Source organism: Phyllostomus discolor, chromosome 15, assembly GCF_004126475.2.
Source record: "Phyllostomus discolor isolate MPI-MPIP mPhyDis1 chromosome 15, mPhyDis1.pri.v3, whole genome shotgun sequence".
In the NCBI taxonomy this organism is placed as follows: domain Eukaryota; kingdom Metazoa; phylum Chordata; class Mammalia; order Chiroptera; family Phyllostomidae; genus Phyllostomus; species Phyllostomus discolor.
The window spans coordinates 24,406,446-24,427,854 of NC_040917.2; the positions used below are offsets into that span (position 1 = coordinate 24,406,446).

A 21,409-nucleotide genomic window follows, 5' to 3' on the forward strand; every position below is an offset into this window, starting at 1 on the left:
AAAATATGAATACGCTCATTACAGCTACTGGTCCTAGGGTGATTATACCCAAATCTTAACGAGCGAGGCAGACCCAGGCTCGCCCCGCTATTTACAAGAGCTCCTTGGGTTGGGGGCCTCCACCCTCACACCTGACCTCTGCCCCCCCCCCCCCAGGGCGCGATGCCGCTGTGAAGTGCCTGCGTCTCCTCCGTGCTTCGGCAGACCCGCCTCCCTGGCAAGGGGTTGAATTTTATTCACTAGAACTCCATTATTTTATTTGTGATTTTTTTCACAAGGCCTAGGTGAGACTTTACAGTTTACACACACACACACACACACACACACAAAAGTGCTTAATAGGAGTGTAAACAAAACGGAAAAAGAAAACTCTTAAAATTGCTATTTTCCAGTAACTGACATACAAAGGACATGCTAAGAAAAGTCGACCCTGCCCATTCTAGTCCTCCAAGCAGCTCTCCTAGGAAACACTGTCCTGGCCGAAGTTCAAATTGACTTGAAGACATGGAAAGTGCACATCTCTAAAGGTATTTTATAATGACCTAGCATTTGACTATTTCCTCACTTCATTTTAACCAGCTAGGTTTTGCTGTAACTGCCATTTCCTTTCGCCAAGTGCTCAACTTTTGTCTCACAGGAAAAAACAAGGATCATGAGAAAGCAGGCCTACGTGGAAAACAAAAATAAATCTGGATTACATGTAAATCTGCGTACACACGGTGGTTCCCTTTCATTAAAGTGAACTCTGTGGAGTTAAGTCAGACACAAACGTTCTGGCTGGTGTGCGATCCCCCGGTTCTGCCTCCCCAAGTCTCGGCGGGCCAAGGTCCATGGGACCAGGAAGCTCCATCAATCTCATTAATTAGATCTCGTTTCCTTCCCTGACTGACACGAAGACGTAGCGTCAATGTGAGGCCCTCCCTTACTGAGATGAAGACGCATCGTCAATGCGGAATCAGCGGCAAAACATAAAGGTGAACTTAGCTTGGACGGTAACCGTCATATTTTGTTTTGAACACATTACCAACTTGTGTAATTTAATGCCCTGACTTACATCTGCATTTCCTATCCATAATTAATATGAACGATTTCTTATTCACAGTAATCATAATTAGTATGAACGATTTCTTATTCATAATAATTTGCATTTCTTACACATAACCAATAATTTGGATAACTATTTCAATTCTACCTCTCACTGAGCAAGCTGCTCTTACATCAGGTAGCTTTCTGGCTTTGCCTTTATCAAAAGACCAAAGGATAATGATAGCCTGAAATTATGGCCAGGTAACGAAACAACACAGAACTATCCAAGACTTTCTTATAAAGTCAAATTCAAAATATCAATTATTTAAAATCTGGAGGCAGTAATAATGACTCTTACGTTAGGATAAGGAACAGCTTCAGTTATCAGTAAACTCGCATGAATTTTCCTGCCACCTACATGGTCCTTAAACTTTTCTGGAACATGGGGAAGGGAGAAGAGAGGAGTAAGACTACAGAAAAGTAAAATTTCCACTGATGATTTAAAAAAACGTAATGTCAACAGCTAATAATTTTTAAAAACTTGAGATACTATTTAAAATTGGCACTAAATAATCTTTTAAAATCACAAAAATGTTCACTTCAAATATACCTCAACACGCGTCCCCATATTCCTACGCTCAGTAAACAGAGACGCATTTTTCTGGAGCTGAGCCGTTCTGAGTACTCAGGGAGCAAGAGAATGAACGTGCCGCCTGCGCGGGCGCCCGTATCCCCCGCCGCCCCCGCGCCCCTGCCGCCCCCTCCGGCCCCCACGAGCCCAGCGGCCTCACGGGCGGTGCTCCTCGCTGGGGAGGCTCTGGACGGCGGGCGCGCTGTCGAGCCCCAGCAGCGTCCCCAGGTAGGACTGCTCCCTGGGGTCCAGCATCTGCTCGGGGCGCACGGGGTGCACCAGGGTGGCGGGCTGGGGCGTCAGCGTGTACTTTTCCAGGAAAGCTAGGTCGGCTGCCCGCGGGAAGTCTGCGGGCTGTGGCTGTGGCGACACGAGGTCGTGCGCGGGCACCGGCAGGGTGGCGGCGTGCCGCCCCAGGTCCCCCGGGGGCTCGGGCATCTGCACGGGCACCAGCGTCACCGGCACGCACACCTCCGCGGGCACAGGCGGCAGCATCGCCTTGGCCTCCGCCGGGTACCCTTTGGGCCCGTCCGGGTACGGCTTCGCCTCCGCTCGGAAGAGCTTGTTGTCCGCCGGGCACTCGGCCGGCGGGGACCCGAGCTTGTCCTCGGCGGCCAGGGGCTCGTCGGCAGCCTTGATGCCGTGCACGTGGTCCGTGTGGTACTTCAGCTTGTCCTTGCGCTTGAAGGTGGCCGTGCAGTGCTGGCAGGTGAAGGGCCGGGCGTCCGAGTGAATGACCAAGTGCTTCGTCAAGGTTTTCTTGATTCTAAAAGACTGATTGCAAATTTGACACTTGTACGGTTTTTCACCTGCGTGAACGACAAGGGCATTAAGTGCAAGATACACGCGCTTGGTGAGACAGTGATTTTAAACAGCAAACTTTCCATGTGATTCTGCTAAGAACTAACAAAAGCAGGCACGGTGTGCGCCAGCGCGAAACTGCAGGCTGGTGAGCGGAGTGGCCGCTGCACTTCGGGTCCTGGCCGAGCCGCTGGGCAGCCAGGCCTCGGGGGAGGTCTCAGCTGTGAGCCCCGCTTCCGCCCCACAGGGGGCGGTGCCCAGCTCCCAGAGCTGAGCCCACGGGGATGCACCGGATAGACCTCCGCTGGGGCCACCCGGCTTGCCTTTATTCTCACTAGAACCTCCAAGTTCCCCCAAATCAGGGCTGCCGCGTTTGGAGAGAGGCGGAACTTGGTTTTCACAGGCACTGCACCAGTGACAAATTCTTCACTGTGATTCTTGGCCACTGAAATGGCCCAAATCTACTCACTGCCCGTTCTGGTATTGATGAAAGCGATTATTTTTCTCCCCCAGAACAGCAGTTTGACAAAATGCAAACTAAATACAAAACAAAGCTATAAATGCATAAGTGAATTTTTCGAAAAAAGAAAGAAAAGCATTAGAAACTGTGTAAAACTTCATTTACACAGGATATCCACCATGGACAGCACGGAGGGAAGAATCCCACACAGTCTACATTTCAAATTTCGGCAGCATCGCCGGGGGGGAAACAGGGTTTAGAAAATGGCAAATTCTGGAAAGCAGCGGAAGCAAATCGTCCTACTCCAACTGCCTCTGAGTGACAAGTGGCCCGGAGGAAAACTGTGCAGGGGTAACCTGGCAACCCAGGCGATGAGGCCGTATCTGAATTTCTCTTTTAAAGGAGAAGAAAACACATGTCTTCAGAGAGGCACACACTGAGGACCCATAAACAAGCAAAGAGGAAAATGAGAGCTAAGAGATGAGTAAGTTCCCAACGGAAAAAAGTTCCCTCAAACTGCACAGAGCGGTGTGCACAGGACTGGAGCTGACGTGACAGAGAGTGGAAGGCCAGGACATTGCTCCTTCATGCCACCGACTTTCCCACGGTGAGTAACTATCTTAATGGGGAAAAACCAAAACTATTTAACAACAAAGTTTACAGGCTCATACTTTACTCCTGAATAATTACACCAAAATATACACAAACCGCCCATTCGGTTTTACCTGAATGTGTCCGAAAATGCATTTCCAGACTGGACTTGCCTTTAAAAATCTTCTTACAAACATCACACTGATGAAAGGTTGCTTTGTATCTAAGAAAACAAAAAGGTTTGACCTTTTCAGCGTGAGTTTAACCAGTGACACCCGCAACCAAAGGACACTGACGTCCCCGAGGACAGCACCGCTGGGCCTGAGTTGTGAGCTCAGGCAGCCCCGTTTTGCATGGAATACAGACCACCTCCCTGGAAAGAGTTAAGGGCAAGCCACAGGGGCGGACTAGAGAATTTGGCAGACGTTTTCCCAGAAACTAAATGAAGTGAGCCCGTCACTGCAGGGGGAAAACGGGCGGTTTGTGTCAGCGACAAGATCTGAGCTCTCCGGCCGCCAGGAGAATTTAAGAAGCCGTGCCCCTGCCCCTGTCCCGAGCCCCTCTTCCCCAGACGCGGAGGCGGGGTTCGCAGGTGTGGTCCGTGATCTGTCCCGCGAAACACGCTGACGTCTGGAAAACCCGCGGACCTCAGGGAACCCCCAGTTTCCCAATGAGCGTGCACAGCGCTACGGTGTTCTGGCAGGCACAGCACCGTCCCAAGTGCCAGCAGACCAAGAGGTTAACCGTAACGGGGTGGGGACACTTCATGCCTCTTGTTTCAGATTCCGCCGTGCCGCTGCTTCCCGTGGGAAAGGCAGCACTTGTGTCGTTGTAGGGCAGCGGCCAGGAGAGGCACCCACAAGTGCCCGAGGGAAGGGCTCCTCCCATACTCCTCTCCCTCCCAGCCCCGTGTCTGAGTGAGGCTGCACTGTCTTCATTCACGTCAGCCAAAACAGCACGTGACCAAATGGGACAATGCAGCCATTGAAGAGATTTACAAAAATCTAAAACAATACCACTCTTTTTTAATGGCTGTTTTGTTTTGTAAAGTACTTACTTGTCACATAAGTACTATTTATGTTAGCAAGTGACGAGTATCTTCTTTTTTAAAAATAATTAAGAACTTCCATTTCTTTTCATTTTAATTTCTGTGGTTTATGTAACCTATTTGAACTGCAATATAAAACCGATGGTGTGGTGACCCAAAGGGGCTGGGGAGCACAGTCCAGGGCTCTCTGGAGGAGGTGACGCCTGAGCCTGTCCCCACCCTTTGGCAGTGTGCTCCAGCCCCATCCCCTCCTCGACAAGCCTTGTGGGCGCTGTCCTGTCCCCGCCCTCCGGGGCACGGCTGCCACCTAAGGGGCACGCGAGCACAGTGACAACGCTGAGTGCATCGCTTAAGGAATTGGTGCAGGGAGCACGAAGCCACATGCAAACGTGTAAATCACCGCGTGGGAGTCAGCGCTGCCCGAGGGGGTGCCCCCCATCAGCCCCCAGTCTCTGCACGAGAACGCGGTGAGCTCTGCTGTGCGGACCGCGCTCCTCTGAGGCTGGTGAACTGAGTCCCCGCCCACTACTGAGCTCTCGCTCCAAACACCTAGTCAGGAGCACGAGCTCATTCCACGTTTCGCCCAGGCAACTCAGTCCCACTCGGACACCTAGCTTGTGTCGAACAGTCGGTGTTCAGGACAGTGCTTGCCTCCTTCAGATAAAACACCCTTTCAAAAGCTTGTGTGACTACAAACACTTCGGATAACTGCCGTCTCATTAAGCATCGCCCACAGGCAGTGTGTTTATGCACTCCACGACCCCGGCAGCTGAACCCATGAGCTGCCCAAAGGATGCCGAGAGTCTGCATTCGTCCTTCCCGTCTCCTCCTCGCCTCTGAGCGACTGAGAACAGGCAGGAACCGCGTTCTCAGTTCCTTGGGGTCTGCAGAGAAGCTACGGTGGCGAGAGGAGAGCTGAGTGACCGGCCTATCCCCACACAGACAAAGTGAACCGTGAGATGGGGCAACACCCCCCAGCCTAGACGCAGCCCACGCGGCCCCAGGAGAGCCTGCGCCTCTTCACTTACTTCTGCCACACCTTCTCTCCCAGGTGCACGCTCCTGTAGTGCACGGTGAGGTGGTCCCTGCGGCCAAAGCACTTCCCGCACTCTTCGCACTGGTGCGCCTTCTCACCTTGGAGACCCAAACGTCTGGGTTACAACGGGCACCGCAGTTTCCTTCCCCCAGACGCCGGTGCCCAGCAGGAGGAGAGGGCGGGGAGGTGCACCCCGGAACGGCAGGCCGCCCTCGGTTCCGGGCTGTGGGCCTCCCCTCTGCACTCAGACACCGCCCCCAGGGGCCCAAGCTCAAGTTCAGGGGCACGGTCCTCTGTGGCAGACTGCGCCCCTTGCCTTCCCGTGTCACAGAGCAGGAAGGAGGGCACCGCTCCAGGACTCAGGGCTCGGGGGGCGGGAGACATGCACGTCTGGACATCAAACACCTTCAAGGGCCGCACACACAATCCAGCTGAGGCTGTCTTACTGCTTATAAAACGGACCTGAACACTTCCCGATCTTTGCACTTTGTGGTTAAAAGACTGCTCACCTGTGGGGACTGCTTACAAGTGCAGTGAGCCAAAATACAGACATGCAGGGAAACTCTAGATGAGGCCAGTTTCTTACACTCGGTAGCAAAGACCTGCCCTTCCAAAGTCGCTTTCTCAACTTAATCCCAGCGTGCAATCTAACCCTGTGGCCTCTAGAATGGGAAATTTAGAATTCTCCACCTAGAAATGGAAATGTGCAATTCCAGTGGGAAAAGTGACTGAGACCTTTACTGTCCCGACCCAGCCAGCCTCTCGGGGGCCATTTCCGACCGACCGTGAGGACCGCCAGCTACCCAGGCAGCACTTGCGTTTGCAGCGACAGTCATTGTTGCTGCTCCACTGGGCCCCCCGTGCCAGCTCTTTAACCCTGTCCTCTTTAACCCTGCCTGGACGCCAGCCCGAGAGGAAGGTGGGGAGCAACCCCCAGGACACACAAACTTCAAGTACAGGAAAGAGATCGGAAATTGATCCGGATGATCCAGGCCCCCTTTTCCAAAGACTGGTTTCAAAACTTCACTGTGACATGAACTTTAACACCCAGTGACAACCATGTGTCTTGAGACGTCTCAGCTTTGCTAACCTCCTTCCGCCGCAGTCAGAATGGCTGGCACCTCCCCCTCGGGGGCTGCTGGCAGCAACTGCTGCAAATGTCCCGTACAGGCAAAATGCCTGTTTTAAGTGTTTTCATTAAAACAATTTTAAAATATGGTTTGTAGTCAGAAAAGGCGACCAGATGGGTAAAATGACAGTGAAGAAAAACAAGCCATAAAATCACGCCCCTTTCAGACGCCCCTAAAACGCTGTGGTCAGAACAGCAGCCCCGGCTGGCCAACCCACCCCAGACCCCAGAACTCGGGCCGCGCACACACGGCGCAGTGGGCCCTACCTGAGTGGATCTTCTTGTGCTTCGTGAGGTGGTCGTGACGGATGAAGGTCTTCCCACACTCGTCACACTCGTACCGCTTGTCGTCGTGATGGACCCGGAGGTGCAGCCTGCCGGGAGAGGAGGGGAAGATTGAGGGCAGGGGCGGCGGCGGGAGGGAAGGGAGCCTGGCCACCCCCACTCGAGAACAGGAGGGGCAGGGGTCTCCCCCCGCAGCCTGGCCAACACCACCGGGCTCCAGGCCTCCTGCTCCACTCCCCTCTTTCAAGAAGCACTGTTACCCCTGCCCCGGCCCACTGGACCTGGGCCACACTCCTTCCTGGCTTTCTCCACCCTCCTCCCCGTCACCGAACCTGCCAAACCGCCAGTCCCTCTGCCTGGCAGGTGGAGTCAGCAACGGTGAGGGCGGGCAGGAATCCAGAAGGAACCAGAACCCAGAAGGAACCCAAGGGGCCCTGCTGGGTGACCGGCGGCTCACGTCTGAGCCGGCAGCTGGAGTCCCGAGCCCCCAGAACTCGTCCGCTGTCTGACAATCACACTGTACTGCCGTCCTCCGCAGTCAGCCGGATGGAATGCGGCTCATTCCCCAGTCACCCGAGGACACACAATAAAAGGTGCCGATCGTCCTCGCAGCCCTCCATCCGCGTCTGTCTGTCTGTCCCAGGGAACGAAGGGCTTCCCCGTTCCATCCGCCCCTCACGAGGCTCCGCTGTAACTAAAACCTCTCAGCAGACCGAACCGCACGTAAGGGGACGTCCTCTGCTTCAGCTCGAACAGAAGAAGCTCACAAAGGAGTGGGTGCACAGCAAAGGGCTAAGACTAAAATCCTTCAGCACCGTTAATAAAAGTTAAGTTGTACATATATCTCGCACATAATCCCTTCCTATGTATTCAGAAAGACACTTTTAAGAAACTCCAAATGTGGTCAGGGATTCAGTTATAAAAATAATTACATAAGTTTAAACCAACAAAGACTTTTGAAAACTGAGAATCCTGAAGTTTTCCATTTTGCCATATTTTCATACCAAACTATTCTGTGACAAGAGAACAAGGAAATACATGAAGTCCAGAACACTAGAATTATAATAAATCTGATTCAAAGAAAAGTAATGACATAAACTGTTAAATGACAATGACTTAGGCAGTAAAGCACCCAGCGACTTCAGTGGCGAGGAAATATTTAACAATATTTTATACTCCAGAATGAAGAGTGTTCATATGTGTAGGGGAGAAGTCTACAAAGTTTTTTTGCACAACTTTGCTTATTGTACATGCTAGGAAATGTTTTAATTCAGCAAACAACCAAACCACGGATAAGAAACATGGAATGAAAATGAAGGCATAATTCTACCTTCCTTAATGTAAAGACAAAACCGCCCCGACCTACCTGTACGAGCTTCCATGACGAAAACTTTGCCCACAAATGCTACAAAGATGAGGCTTCTCTCCACTGTGGATCCTCAGGTGCTCCTTCAGAGTGGTTCTGTGTTTAAAAAAAAAAAAAAAAACGTGCGTTGAAACAAAAGACTGTTCAGCATAGAGTAAACACACATTTCCAGAGAGCTCGCTGGGAAGGCGTTCCAGCGACCAGACGCTCCCCTCCGAGCGCAGTCCCCGTGAGAAGGGAGCACACACGACCACTGTCACTCCCTTCCTCCGTCCCCCGCCCTGGGCCCAGCTGGACCATGATGCGGCCCCGGCCGGTCCACACGCATCCCCAGCCGGCCCAGCAGTTCCGTGTAACGCTCAGAGACTGCCCCCAGGTGGAGGGCGCACAGTGTCATCGGGGGAAGAAGGCACAAGGCCACACGCCTGGCCCTGGCGGACTCCGGCTCCCGCTGCCTCTCCCTCCCCAGTTCGGTCCAGGGTGTGCTGAGCGTGCAGGCGATGCTGAAGGGAAGGCACCTGCCTGCCAGGGGTGGCCGGGTCAGCGGGCACACCGGCACCTCCCCGGGGGTCTGCAGGGGCACCCCTCACTGTGGGCAACGCCCCGGAAACCACTCCCAGACCCCTACCTATTCAATATTAAAATGAACGCACAGAAAGGTTGTGATGGCTTCGGGTTCGTTTGCTTTTTGTTTTTGGCAGAAGGGAGTTTATGATGCATGAAATAGCCTTAATAACGTATTAACCTGCAAATACGCATTTTCATATAAACACAGCGTGTTGATTTCCCTATTCTGCCATCATATCCCTGCTACTTTAAGGAAGTGGCATTTCCAATTTCTTATTTATGCAACTTTAATATACTGAAGAGAGTGAGTTACACATACTGTTTAAAAAACATCAGGCACAGGCTGGGGTACCTGCACATGTGCCCCAACCCCAGCCTCCCCACCTCCCTCTGTCGGAAGTAACCCCGTGGCACGCACCCCCCCCTTTTGCCCTGCTCCCTGCGTGGTCCCTGCGTGGTCCCTGCGTGGTGCACGGCACTGACAACACAGCGTGCGCCTCTGGGACACTGAGTAGCGGGCAGACACCCAACGGCACCGCTGTTTTTAGACGAGGGGCCCACAAGATAACACGAACAGGGCCCCCCATCCAAGTCGGCGATGGCTCCCCTGAGGGTCCGCAAGAGCCCTCCCCAGCAGGTCAGTGGGCCGAGTGGCTGACAAGCCCTGGGAACGGAGTGCACCCCGGGCGGAGCACCCCCCAAGTGGCCCCCACCCCCACCCCGAGCGGAACCACCCAGGCACCGGCAGCGTGGCAGACCCACGAGCAAGGAGCAACGCAGGCAGGCTGCTCCCGGCACTTGGCCGCTACACTGGCTGCAACCACCTCTGGTTGTCACACACATACTGATGAAAGAGAGTCTGTGAACAAGACCAACGTGCCCGGCTGAGTGGAGCAGCAAGGCAGGAAAGGGGGGAACCTCCTTAGCTCGCAGGGGCTGCGCAGAAGCGGGGGACAGGTGAGGATCTGGGTCAGGGAGAGGACAGGAGCTGCTGCTCAGCAGGCATAGGGCTGGTCACGCAGGTGAGGTCCCGAGACTGGCCTGCCGAGCCGCACTGTCCCTGCGGTCAGCCGCCGGCACCATGCGTCCCACACAGCCGGGAGGGCGGGCGTCCTGCTCGACTTCTCGTCAGCTAGAAATAACGTCACAGGGCGGTTCTGCGTCAGACCTTCTGTCCCCAGTTATTGGGCAACAGCACGGACCTTCGCAGTGTGGCACGGGTCACCAGTGGTGAGGACTGAAGACCCACCGCACACCAAGGCGAGGCCTCTGACGTGGTGGGAGCCTCACCACCCACCCCGCCGGGACCGCCCCGCCTCGCTCCTGCATACGGATCCCTATTTCCAGGAGCCTCTGTCTTCGGTCTGGTTTCTCCTTCTGGGGAAGCACGGCCTCTAGCTGCCTCCAGGGAAAGGGTACAATGAGGCTAGTTTTCTGACATCATGAAAGATGTCCTTATCACCCTCACACTTGATGGTTAGTTTGCCTAAAGACAGAATTCTAGTTTGGAAACTTTCCCTTCAGAGTTCTGAAAGTACAACTGCAGGGGAAAGCCCAAGTAGTCTGATTCTTATCTCGGGGCTCGTTGCTTTCTCCCGGGACAGAAACAGAGGCGCCTCTCGCCCGCAGTGCCCCGGAAGGCCAGCCGTGCGCCCCAGGCAGGGCTCCCGGCGGATTCCCTGCCGGTGCTGTCCAGGGCTCCTGGCGGGTTCCCTGCCGGTGCTGTCCAGGGCTCCTGGCGGATTCTCTGCCGGTGCTGTCCAGGGCTCCTGGCGGATTCTCTGCCGGTGCTGTCCAGGGTTCCTGGTGAATCACTGCCATCTGGCAGCTCATGGCCTTCAGTCCTGGGACATCATCTTGAATGATTTCGACGATTTTTTTAATTCATTTTCTCCATTCTTCCTTTCTGGACCTCTTGCCCGGTCAGCTGAAGTTCCACACTTTCTGTCACATTCCTGCACCTTTTTGTCTGCGTGTCGGGGGACTTTCTCCACCTGGTCCTTCAGCCCTTCCGTCACGTCTGTCCTGTCTCCATCACACTCTGCGTCTCTGGGAGCCCCGATTCCTGAGGTCGGTGACTTTTGTGCAACATCCTGTTCTTGTTTAGTGGCTGCTGCATCTTCAGCTGGGAGCATCAATAACAACTGTTTACTTCTTGTCCTGCAGAATCTGCTTCCCTCGGGTGTTGTTTGTTTATCTGTTTGCGTTGAGATCTGTCCTCCACATTCCGAGTTGTTCCCCTTCTGCGTCTGGCGGCCCTCCGCTGCAGGACCACGAAGTGTGCTTTGCCGGGACGAGAGCTGGGGAGGGAGGCCCACGGCACGGGTGGGCACGGATGCCACTGCTTCACGGCCGGCGGTCCGGGTGGCCTACTCGGGAGGGAACACGTTTGCCCGTTGGTTGCTCAGATTTCCGGGAAAGTGTTTTCTAATCTTCTGCCTGGAAGATAAAATCTATAGTCCACGAGGTCAGCAGGGACCAGGCCCCGGGCTCGCTGCTTTCGGCCGTCAGGACTCGTGCCCACACCCGCCGCTCTGGGAAAGGGCGGCACCCCCACAGGGGCCCCTGCGGGGGACGGAGAGAAGCGCCGATCTGAACTCTGGAGCTGTTTCTGCTGCCGGGCTCCTGTCTCCGCCTCGCCTCCACCCCAGCTCTGGCTCCGGGCAGCTGCCGCTGCTGTCCCCTCGCCCGGGACGAAAACAAGCCTCCCCTCGTCTGCAGCGCCGCCGCCTCGGACTCGGCTTCCTTAGGTCTCTGAGTCGGTTATCTCGGATCCACGGGCTTTCAGGCTTCCAACCTGCTCTGTTCTCGCTCCCTTTCTCTTCTCCCTGTCTCTGCAGCTTACTGTCTTTAGGATAAATAAATAAACGAGTAGCTTTAATGTATTTCTAGTGTGACTTCAGGCAGAGACAAAACGGTATCTACGTTACATTCACCTAAACCCACGAATCCTGACTTTATAGCGTCTTCTGTAACATTTTATATAATTTCTTCTTTTACCTTCACATTTTAAATTAAGGCACAGTTCACGTGCCTGTGCCGTGCACTGCTCTGACCCCTGCGCCCCGCCTTTGTCACTGCCACCGGCAGTGCCAGCACTGTCCCGGGTCTTGGGACGGGACGGCTCCTCACCTCTCCCGCACTGACTTCCCACAGATGAAGCAAGTCCACTTTCTCTTGCCGCCGTGGGTACATTCTATGTGGCGTTTCAAATTCCCGGTGTCGTTGAACTGGCGCCCGCATATGTCGCACGGGAAAGGACCTAAAGAGGAAAGAACAGTGTGCACATGAGGTGAGAGAGTCGATTCCAAGTCCCCCTTCACTGGTACCTGGAAAGAGAGGCTGTGAGTCGCCTGGGGACCCGCTACTGGAGACTGGCACCAAGGGTGGGGGTGGGGGGTGGGCTTGCAGGACTGAGCCCTTAACCGGTGGGGTCTGTCCCTGCCTCCAACCAGTGAGCTAAGCTGCAGGACACCCCGCTGCCATCGGAGACGCGCTTCCGGGCGTGGGGAGGAAGCCCACACATCTGGTGACCCGAAGTTGCAGAAATGAAGGGTTTTGTGGGAACAGACCGGAAGGGGGCGCACCAGGAAGGCACGGCAGCTACAAGCGGGGGTCTTTCTCCCATCGAGTGTGTGATGGGTGTGTGCCTGCTCTCGTGAGTGCGTGTGCAATCGCACAACACAGCCAGAGTTCTCTCCAGAGCTCTCTCTTCCCGTCGGTCCCTAGAAGGCAGATCGATCGGCGATCACGTCCGAGCCCCTAGAGCCAAGTCCAGCGCAGGCATCTAACACAATAAACGCTAATGAACTAGTGAGTCCACAGACTGAAGCGCCAGTTCCTAGACGGAGATCAGACGGAAAAAGTCACGAATGTTTCACACTGAATGTCTGGGATAAGGAAGCGATGAAAAACTTTGGGAAAATGAAGAGTTTTCCCAAAACTTTGGGAAAATGAACCCTTTCAGGGTTTGAAAGCGTATTGTTCAAGGAAGCTGTGCATTTGGAAGATGCCTCAGAACGTGGAAAAGTAAACCGAAAAGGGAGTTAGTGGATCAGTTAATGAAGAACTCGTTACGGCAGCACGATGGGAAGAAACAGTGTTTGAGCACTTTTGGAATCCAGAAGCCTGTCGGTGGGCGGAGCCGCTCGGAGGCCACGCCCCGCGGAGAACCCCCACACTTCACGCACGGCAGACAGATGGGGAGAGGACCTCCAGGGGCGCCTGGTCGCGCGTGTCTGCACGTGCACTCACCGAGCCCCTCCCTCCCCCACCTCCCACAGGAGGAGCCTCTTCTCCGCTCCCTAACCCTGCAGCAGGCGGTCATCGGGGCCCGCGTCCCCGCGCTGTGTGAGGCGACCTGCCTTGAAATGCCCCTCCTCCGCCTCCTCCACCCGGCAGCTCCCACCCAAACGTGCCAGTGCGTCCGTCTGCAAGATGCGTGTGGCTCCTGGGCGGTTTTAGAGCTTCCCCAGTGACAGGGAAAGTCAGATCGCCCTCGTGTCTGCCACTCCGTACTCACTCGTAATTAAATTTAACTCACTGTGGTTCGACCTGCTGCACAGCGCTGCGCTGTCTCTCTACGCTCTTCCTCTCTGCTGTGTGGGTTCACTCCCCCTGCCGGCTTTACGTTAGCCCCGAGCCTCACGAGCACGGGGCACACGCTCGTGCCCACGCTGTCCGTGGGCACACCGCCAGGCCCGGAAGGCCTCCGGTCGGCGTGGCAGTCACTCATCACCGGTCGTCAGTCACCGCGCCTGGCTGCACCGCCATCCAGACCACGAGTCCCCGCGTGGCCACAGGCACTGGGGGCAGGCAGAACTCATCCAACGGGACACTGAATTCCAGGGAGACTAAGTTTACTGCGCCCCCTGAAAACCGAGCATTCCCCGACACAGAAAAGCCATCTCCCAAGCACTCGGGGAGCCATCCAGCCATCAACGGGGAAGAAACGCAGTCTACAGTGCAGGACGCACGGGCCTCCGAAACGATAAATCAGCAAACAGACGCGTGTCCTCGTCTCCAGGAACTGCAGCAGATGCGGAGCCCCTGCCCCGTGACCCCGCGACCCCCAACCTATGTGACGCCTCTCCCCGCGGGTCGCACCGGAGCGGGCTCCACGGCGGCTGTGCAGCGGACGAGGCCGTGACTGCGTTCAGACAACGCGACGCGCTTACCCAGATGGAACTTTTCCTGGTGCTTGAGCCGCGCGAACCGCGACTTGAAATGCTCTTCGCAGTAGGTGCACTTGAACGGCTTGTCTTGCGAGTGCAGGATCATGTGCTCCTCCAAGTGGGGTCTCCGCGTGAAGGACTTCTTGCAAATCTGAAAGAACGCGCACACACCGTGGGAGCCAGAATTAGACATTAAAGTGCAAAGCTCACGACGAGGAACAAGCCCCCAGGCTCAGAGCAGCTGAAGAGCTCTGTGGCTTTCGCAGAGGCTTCCTGGGCCCCGGCGGCCGGGCCAGCCGGAAGCGCGAGCCGCCCGTCACGTGACTGAAGCGGAGGAGCCCCAGGGCCCCAGCCACCCGTCCCCACCAGGCTCCCCGCTGTCGGCCAAGGGAGCAAAGCCACTTGGGGGGGAAGCCACGCCAGGTCAGCCCACCCACAGCTGCACACGACCAGGTGACCTCAGCTGACACCGAGTGGGACCGAAGAATCACCCAGCAGAGCCCGGCCCCGAGTTTGTATTAAGGACCCATGAGATGGTGAGATACAATAACTGATTACTGAAGGCCACTGGGACTTGAGGTGGTTTGTTAGGTAGCAGCAGATCATCGGAAATGGAGGAGAAATTGCAACAATGGACTGGCCTGCACCACCCTGACGTCACAGTGTGCGCACAACCTCGAATACACGGCGGGGCAATTGCATTAAACTAAAGCTGGGGTCCCGGCTTGTCAGGGTGTCCTCTAAAAACTCGCCCACACGGGCCTTCACTTATCAAGATGCCAGGGCGTCACTGCATGAAGGAAAGGCCCGCAAGGGAGCCGAGCCACGTTCTGTGACTTGAGAATCTCATGGCTTTCCCAGGGGGCACTGCTATACTTGGTCTGGTTTTCTATTGCAAATTAAAGGCTATTACATCACATTTCCAACTTTCACTCTTAGTCTTCTTAATGGAAATAAATTCTTGTGCATTTTCAGGATGAAATCTGGAAAAGAAAAATAAAAAGATTATTTTAAAAAGGTTACATTAGTCAAGTCAATACTCTGTAGAATCTGAGGACAGTGACGACGAGACCCAGAGAGATTCCTTTCTCACACAGAGAGACACGCACGCGCACTGGAAGGGTGGGCGCACCAGTGCCGACTCAACGAACGAATGGATACACCTCGGTTTATGCAGCGAGCGTCCAAGAAAAGTCTAGACGTGTTTTAAATACACTCGGGGACCTAACTATTCACAGATCATCTTCAAGGGAATTGACTTGATTTTCTTTTTTTAGGCCAGGTTTCAGTAAATTTAATTTCTTAGAGTTAAATATGCAAACCATACTGAATACCCTTTCACAAATTTTTATTTCATCCACCGAAGGCCCAGCTGAGCCTGGGGAATAAGTTTCCCAGCGTTCTAAGACCGCACTGCCTTGAGAACGGACTCGCCGAAACCCACGACAGAACACAGGACCACAGTAAGTTTCTGCGGCCCGGGCCGAGGGGCCGTCTCAACGCCAGGCATCCCTCTCACTGGCACTAAGGACACACGCGAGTGCAGTAGCCGACCCCTGCTGCCCCCAGCAACCCGAGGCCTGCAAAACGGGAAGCGGCGGAGGCGCCGCACACGAGCCGGGCCGGCGGGCATCCTCAGCTCGCTGTGTGCATGGAACCTCGAAGGCACGATAAAGTCCGTTACGGAAGCAAGATAATACTTGCCTCTTAACATGCTTGGCTAACGTCTTCTTGCTTGCGTGAAGTTTATTACAATAAGGGCACTTGTGCTCCTTCTTATGAAAGTCTGTTTCATTACTGTGCTTCTTTCTGTGAACAGTTAGGTTAGACTTTGTCGAATAGCGCTGGCGACAAATATCACACTCAAAGGGCTTCTCACCTGTGTGAACACGTGTGTGGCTCTCATATTTCCCTATAAAAAGAGAGAGTGTGCAATTAAATTCAGCGCATTTACCAGAGTGATCGAAATCTGACAGTGGAAAGGAAAAAAACCTCATGATTAATAGCCTACTTAATAATACCCGCACCTAAAAAATTCCTTCCCTAAACTTACAACTTTGATAAACCTCAGAGCCTTATTGTTTTGAGTTCACTGCTCAGAATACATCTTTCCTGGAAAACCCGGGTCCCCACTGCCCCTGCTGTGTTCGAGGGCTGAGCTTTAACCCTGCACCTCACTGGGGACAGGTGCTCTTGCGTGTCTCCAGGTAAAACCTGGAAGGAGCTTCCACAGACGTCCCAAGTAGCAGGCAGATTTTATAAAAGAAGAGGTAAGCGACATTACGACTTAGATCTGTGTTTGCAAACTGGAGGTCATCGGGGTGCACAGACTCGGCCCCTCGGTGTAGCTGGCTGGCACTGGGGGGCGGGGACGGAACTCGACAGAACACTTCAGAGTGCATTCACACTGGCCAGCGAGGCAGACGCTCGACTGCACCAGACTGATGAACGGTGCCCGCAGCTGGCGCTCCCAGGGCACCCTCTAAACCTCACGTGTTCTAAGCGGTTCATGAGGACGGCCCCTCCAACCCTCAGAACGGCCCCCGGAGAAGGTGCTAGGCGCACCGTCCGCCCCTACTCAGAGGAAACAAAGGACAGACCGGCCCGAGATCTGGATGTGAAAATGCAGGCGGCAGGACGTCCCCCCCTCCTGCTCTTCTAACCACCGTGATATGATCCCAACCCCAACCTCTCTCTAAGAACAGAGGGCAAGTCCACGGCCCCAGTGAGGCGAAGCAAGAGGCGGGGAGTGGTGAGTAAAAGAGAAGTAATGTAAAATACATTCAGAAAGGTGGACTGGAAATAAGCCTATACGGGGACCTAATGATTCCCACCATTACCTGGGCTGCCCTTGCTTTAAAAAGCTGCAAAAGGCCCTGGCCAGGTAGCTCAGCTGGTTAGAGGTCTCCCCAGTACACCCAGGCCTCGGGCCCGACCCCCAGCCAGGGCACAGGCCAGAAGCCACCAAGGAAGGCATAAACAAGCAGAGCGACAAACCAGTGTGTGTCTCTCTCTCCCTTCCCCTCCTTCTCCCTCTCCCCCCTTCCTCACACGCTAAAAAAAATAATCAATGTATTAAAAGAAAAAGCTGCAAAAGGCTTTCCTCCTAGTTTATCAGGAACTTCATCTTGAACAGTATTTTCCCAAATTATGTGCAAAGAACTCTAGTTTCTTGGGACATTAAAAGAAGTACCCCTGCCCTGGCTGGCGTAGCTCAGTGGACTGAGCGCGGGCTGCGAACCAAAGTGTCCCAGGTTTGATTCCCAGTCAGGGCACATGCCTGGGTTGCAGGCCATGACCCCCAGCAACCGCTCATTGATGTTTCTCTCTCTCTTTCTATCTCCCTCCCTTCCCTCTCTAAAAATAAATAAATAAAATCTTAAAAAATTATTTTAATTAAAAAAAAGAAGTACCCCAAAATGCCCTGTGATAACATTATTTCAGGAAGTGCCAGGTTCAGGAAAATCAACAGGTGTCTCTTTGCTAAGAACCTGACCGAGTGAACAGTGACTGTGAACTACCACGCATGGCTTCCCGGGTCCCACCCGCACACACACACGCCTCTCCTAAAGCGTCTCTGAGACCCGTGGGCTGGGCCACAGCGCCACCTGTGACCTCATCCCCAGCTGAACTGGGTTCAATGAAGGCAGAAGACAGGAAGCATGTGCTCAGAACACAAACCCTAAGAGAACCTACCGGAAAGATGGAATGCTTGTGTATCTCAGCCCCCAAAAGTTGTTCTCTTCTCCACACCCCGCACAGCGCGTGTTCGGAGCTCTGCAAGAGCATCCACCCAGCCCACGCTGAACAAGTTTACCTGTTCTTCCGAATGAGTTATGCAGGAAAAGCCCTATTATTCATGTCCGTACAGAGCCACCCAGCAAAGCAGTAATAAGTTACTAAACTGGGGTGCCAAAAGCAGTCTGGTTTGGCCAGAAAACTTCAGAGGCATAATAAAAGCAAAGTGAGGTCACTGCTGTTAGGCCACCGAGTACGCTGTCACATACTTTGAGAGGCAGGGACCGCCGACACCTTATAAAGCTAACCTCCACCTGCACCGGTAGCATCAGCAACTCAACGCTGCAAGACACCGGGCACCCAGCAGACGGAGCCAGTACCTGCGCAAGGCCACGCCGCGCTCACCTGTTCCTTTCACCGCCACGTGCGGTACAGTCTACGATTTCCTAACTTTGATTTATAGAGAAATAGGGTGATTGTTGCAATTTGAAAGTTCACACTGGAACAGTTCATAGAGACCTCCAAAAACCATTTTACTAGCAAATATTAGATCTCTGGAACTTAAATATCCACTGACATGTTTTTAACTTACGCTGATAGACCATATTTCCTATGTAAACTTTTCTAATAAGGGAAAAGTTAATTTACTCATTAATAAACTATCAAAGGACCTACCAATTAGGCACTTTCTAAAAGGCTGTACCTACAAAATTAAATTACATCCAGTACAGTTTTATTCTCAGCTATATATTCGTGTAATCTGAAGCATCCTGGTTCTAAACAGTACTAGACACTGGAAATGTGACTGTAAGTTCAAGGGGAAATGGTATGCAAATTATTAAATTTAATATAACCTAATTCAATTCTCTATAATGACTCAAAAATAGCACTTATCTATGAAACTAAATTAGCATCTCATTCGAACCTCTGTATTCAGCATAACGGATACTCTGGCGTTTCCCATATCAAATACAGGAACTCATGATCTGTCCCACCCGGACACGAGGAAGACAAAATAAAGACATATATCAACACTTCAATTAACTCCTGAAATCACAACGAATTTACACTAACGGGATAAATTGTGTATTCAAAATCAACGACCCGCCCTCGTCAAAAATTCATTGCAAAATTTACTTTGCGAGCTCAGTTTTTAATCATCACCTTTAAAACAGCCCTAAAAAGAAACTGACCAGAGGCGGAACAAGCGCTCTTTTCTCACCTATCCGGTCAAAGGTTTTATCACACTTCGGGCACTGCAGTATCTTTTTGCTGCTGCGCTGCAGGACCACGGGCCTCAGGCCCTCGCGCGCGCTCGCCCCCGCGTCCCCGACCTCCGGTTCCTCGTCCGCGTCGTTCTGCTCTTTCTCGCTTTGCTCCTCCGAGTCCGAGTCCTCCTCCGACATGTCCTCCTCTAGCTCATCCTCCTCGGCGTTATAGTCACTGCCAGCATCCTCAGAATCGTTTCCGTCAGACTTCTCCTGGTCGAAATTTTCCGGATTCAAAGTGTCGGACCCGTCGGCACTGTCTTGCTCCTCCTCGTCACTGCTGTCGTCGAACTTCACGGGGCACTTGCGGTTCCTCTTGGATCTCCTGGCGGAAAAACTTCTCTCCAGCATCTTTAACCCATGTTGTTTCCCTAACAAAAGGGCCCTATGGGTTTTAGCCAAATGATTCTCTAAGGACTTCTTGTAACAAAAGTGTCTGCTGCAGAATTTACACTGATGATCAGTGGATAGCCTTGCGGTCAGCTCGCTTAGGGTTTCTCCAGGCGATGACTTTTCGGCTAGCTCAGACTGGAACGGGGCAACGCTCTCATTGTTGAGCAACTTCACGGCATCGATAATGTCCAGGAATTTTGCTGCCTCTAAAACAAGAGGTATTTCATACTTGTACACAAAAAATTCCGATGTGTAAAGAAATTCGAGCAAGTGCTGAAAAACGGAGTGTGTCACGTGGTCCAAAGTGACCACATCCGTGCTTGGGTTTTTGCTCAAACACGCGTGGAAATAGCTGCTCCCAACAGCGACAACCACCTTATGTGCGCTGAATTCCTTCCCTTCGACTATGATAAGTAAGTCACAGAAAGACGGCTGCTTCTGCCTATCATCATTTAAATACTTGAGCAAATTCTTATTGTACTGCAGAGAGCTCAAAAGCTTCCTCTGATCTGGGGACGGGGGCAGGTCCTGGTAACGGTGCAAAGCTTCGGCGGCAGCCGGTCTCTCGGTGCAATGGGTGTAGGTTAGGGGGTCGCACGCCCCTTCCACATGTCCTTCCGAAGAATCTTTGTGATAGCCCAGATGGATCTTCTCGTCAAGACTGGAAGCAACCTTTCTCCTTTTCTTCATTGCAGTACAGCAGTTTCAGAACAGGAAACTTCATAAGTGCCTTAAGGGGTGTATCAAGGAAAAAAACAAAACAAAACACTAGATTGTCTTGGTTAACAGCTTCTGGAGGGGCGTGCCCCAGGGTTTCATGGCTGCAAGAGAGTAGGAACCGCGTTAGACAGCTAGCTCCACGGCAAAGCCACCTCCCTAAATCCTGCACGCCACCCGCCAATCTTTTCTAAATCGTAAGGACATGATGAGAAAGTCACGGCTTCCACTCGCTCGTGGCTGTGATTTCAGGGCGGAGAACGCGGAGGGCCGCGCTGGAGGAAAAAAAAAAAACAACTACCAACAAAAGAATGGTCCGGGAAGCCCGAGCGCACCTCTGGGGCTGGACGCACGCACAGAGTGCGGGGAAAGGCGGGCAGGACCGGGAGGGGCGCCCGCCGACCACCGCGGGTGCAGGTGGACAAGGGGCGCGGGGCTGGCGACAATAAGGCCTTCGCGGCTGCGACCTGCAAGTCTCTCCGCTAACATGCTTTCCCGGGGCGGGCAAGGCGCACGACTTCGTGGACGGAGAGCGCCCCTCGGGCCACACCACCCGGCGAAGACGACCCCACGGAGGGCGCCGCGCAGGACGGTGGGGTCAACCGGAGAGACGACCCCCGCCAGCACCGGCGCCTCTGCAGGCCCAGCCCCGGCGGAGCCGGCACTCGCCCGCGGCCCGCCCGCTCCCCTTGCCACCGCGGGGTCCCTGGGCAAACGCCCCACGGATCCATTACCGGGAACCCAGGGCTCCCCCGCTGGCTCGCGGCCGCCGAGCTCCACTCCGGGCGCGCTCGCTCCGGCGCCGACCCACTTCCGGGTTCAGCCCCCCTCCCCCCGCGCGGGCCCCACCGCACACGTCAGCCGCGCGCGCCGCCGCCCCGCCGCCGGGAGCCGGGCGCGCGGCCTGGGTGCCGGCCACTGCGCATGTGCGCGAGCCCGGGAGCGCGCAGGCTCGGGGAGCCCTCCGGCCCCGCGCGGGGCGCCTAGCGATGCGCTAGGTCCGTGCCCCCGGGTTTTCGCCGTGGTCTGGTGGCCCGCGGGTACTGAGCCCGTGGAAACCGCACCGAGGGGCGGTTGTGCCCGGGGATGTGCCCGGGGAATGGAAGCGGGCGGGACCGAGGGGCGTTGAGGCGCTGCGTTCAGAGGCTGTGATCCGCCACGCAGCCGCCCGCGAAGCGG

General features: G+C 54.2%; 1 protein-coding gene across 2 annotated transcripts; it reads right to left on the reverse strand.

Moving 5' to 3' along the window:
* Positions 1–1,765: 1,765 nt before the first annotated feature.
* On the reverse strand, positions 1,766–21,066 carry ZBTB41 (zinc finger and BTB domain containing 41). Of its 2 annotated transcripts, none has more exons than XM_028531439.2 (11): positions 20,965–21,066; positions 19,075–20,334; positions 15,819–16,026; positions 15,028–15,097; positions 14,118–14,265; positions 12,073–12,202; positions 8,374–8,469; positions 6,990–7,096; positions 5,586–5,691; positions 3,644–3,732; positions 1,766–2,466 (listed from the first exon to the last, which is right to left on the reverse strand). In XM_028531439.2, exons 2-11 carry the CDS (start codon positions 20,201–20,203, stop codon positions 1,814–1,816), a joined length of 2,736 nt encoding a protein of 911 aa, XP_028387240.1. In that variant the 5' UTR covers positions 20,204–20,334; positions 20,965–21,066; the 3' UTR covers positions 1,766–1,813. The 2 variants fall into 2 exon arrangements, with proteins under 2 accessions (XP_028387240.1, XP_035871931.1); XM_036016038.1 differs by having other exon boundaries at positions 19,075–20,243; positions 20,965–21,062.
* Between the last annotated feature and the right edge of the window lie 343 nt (positions 21,067–21,409).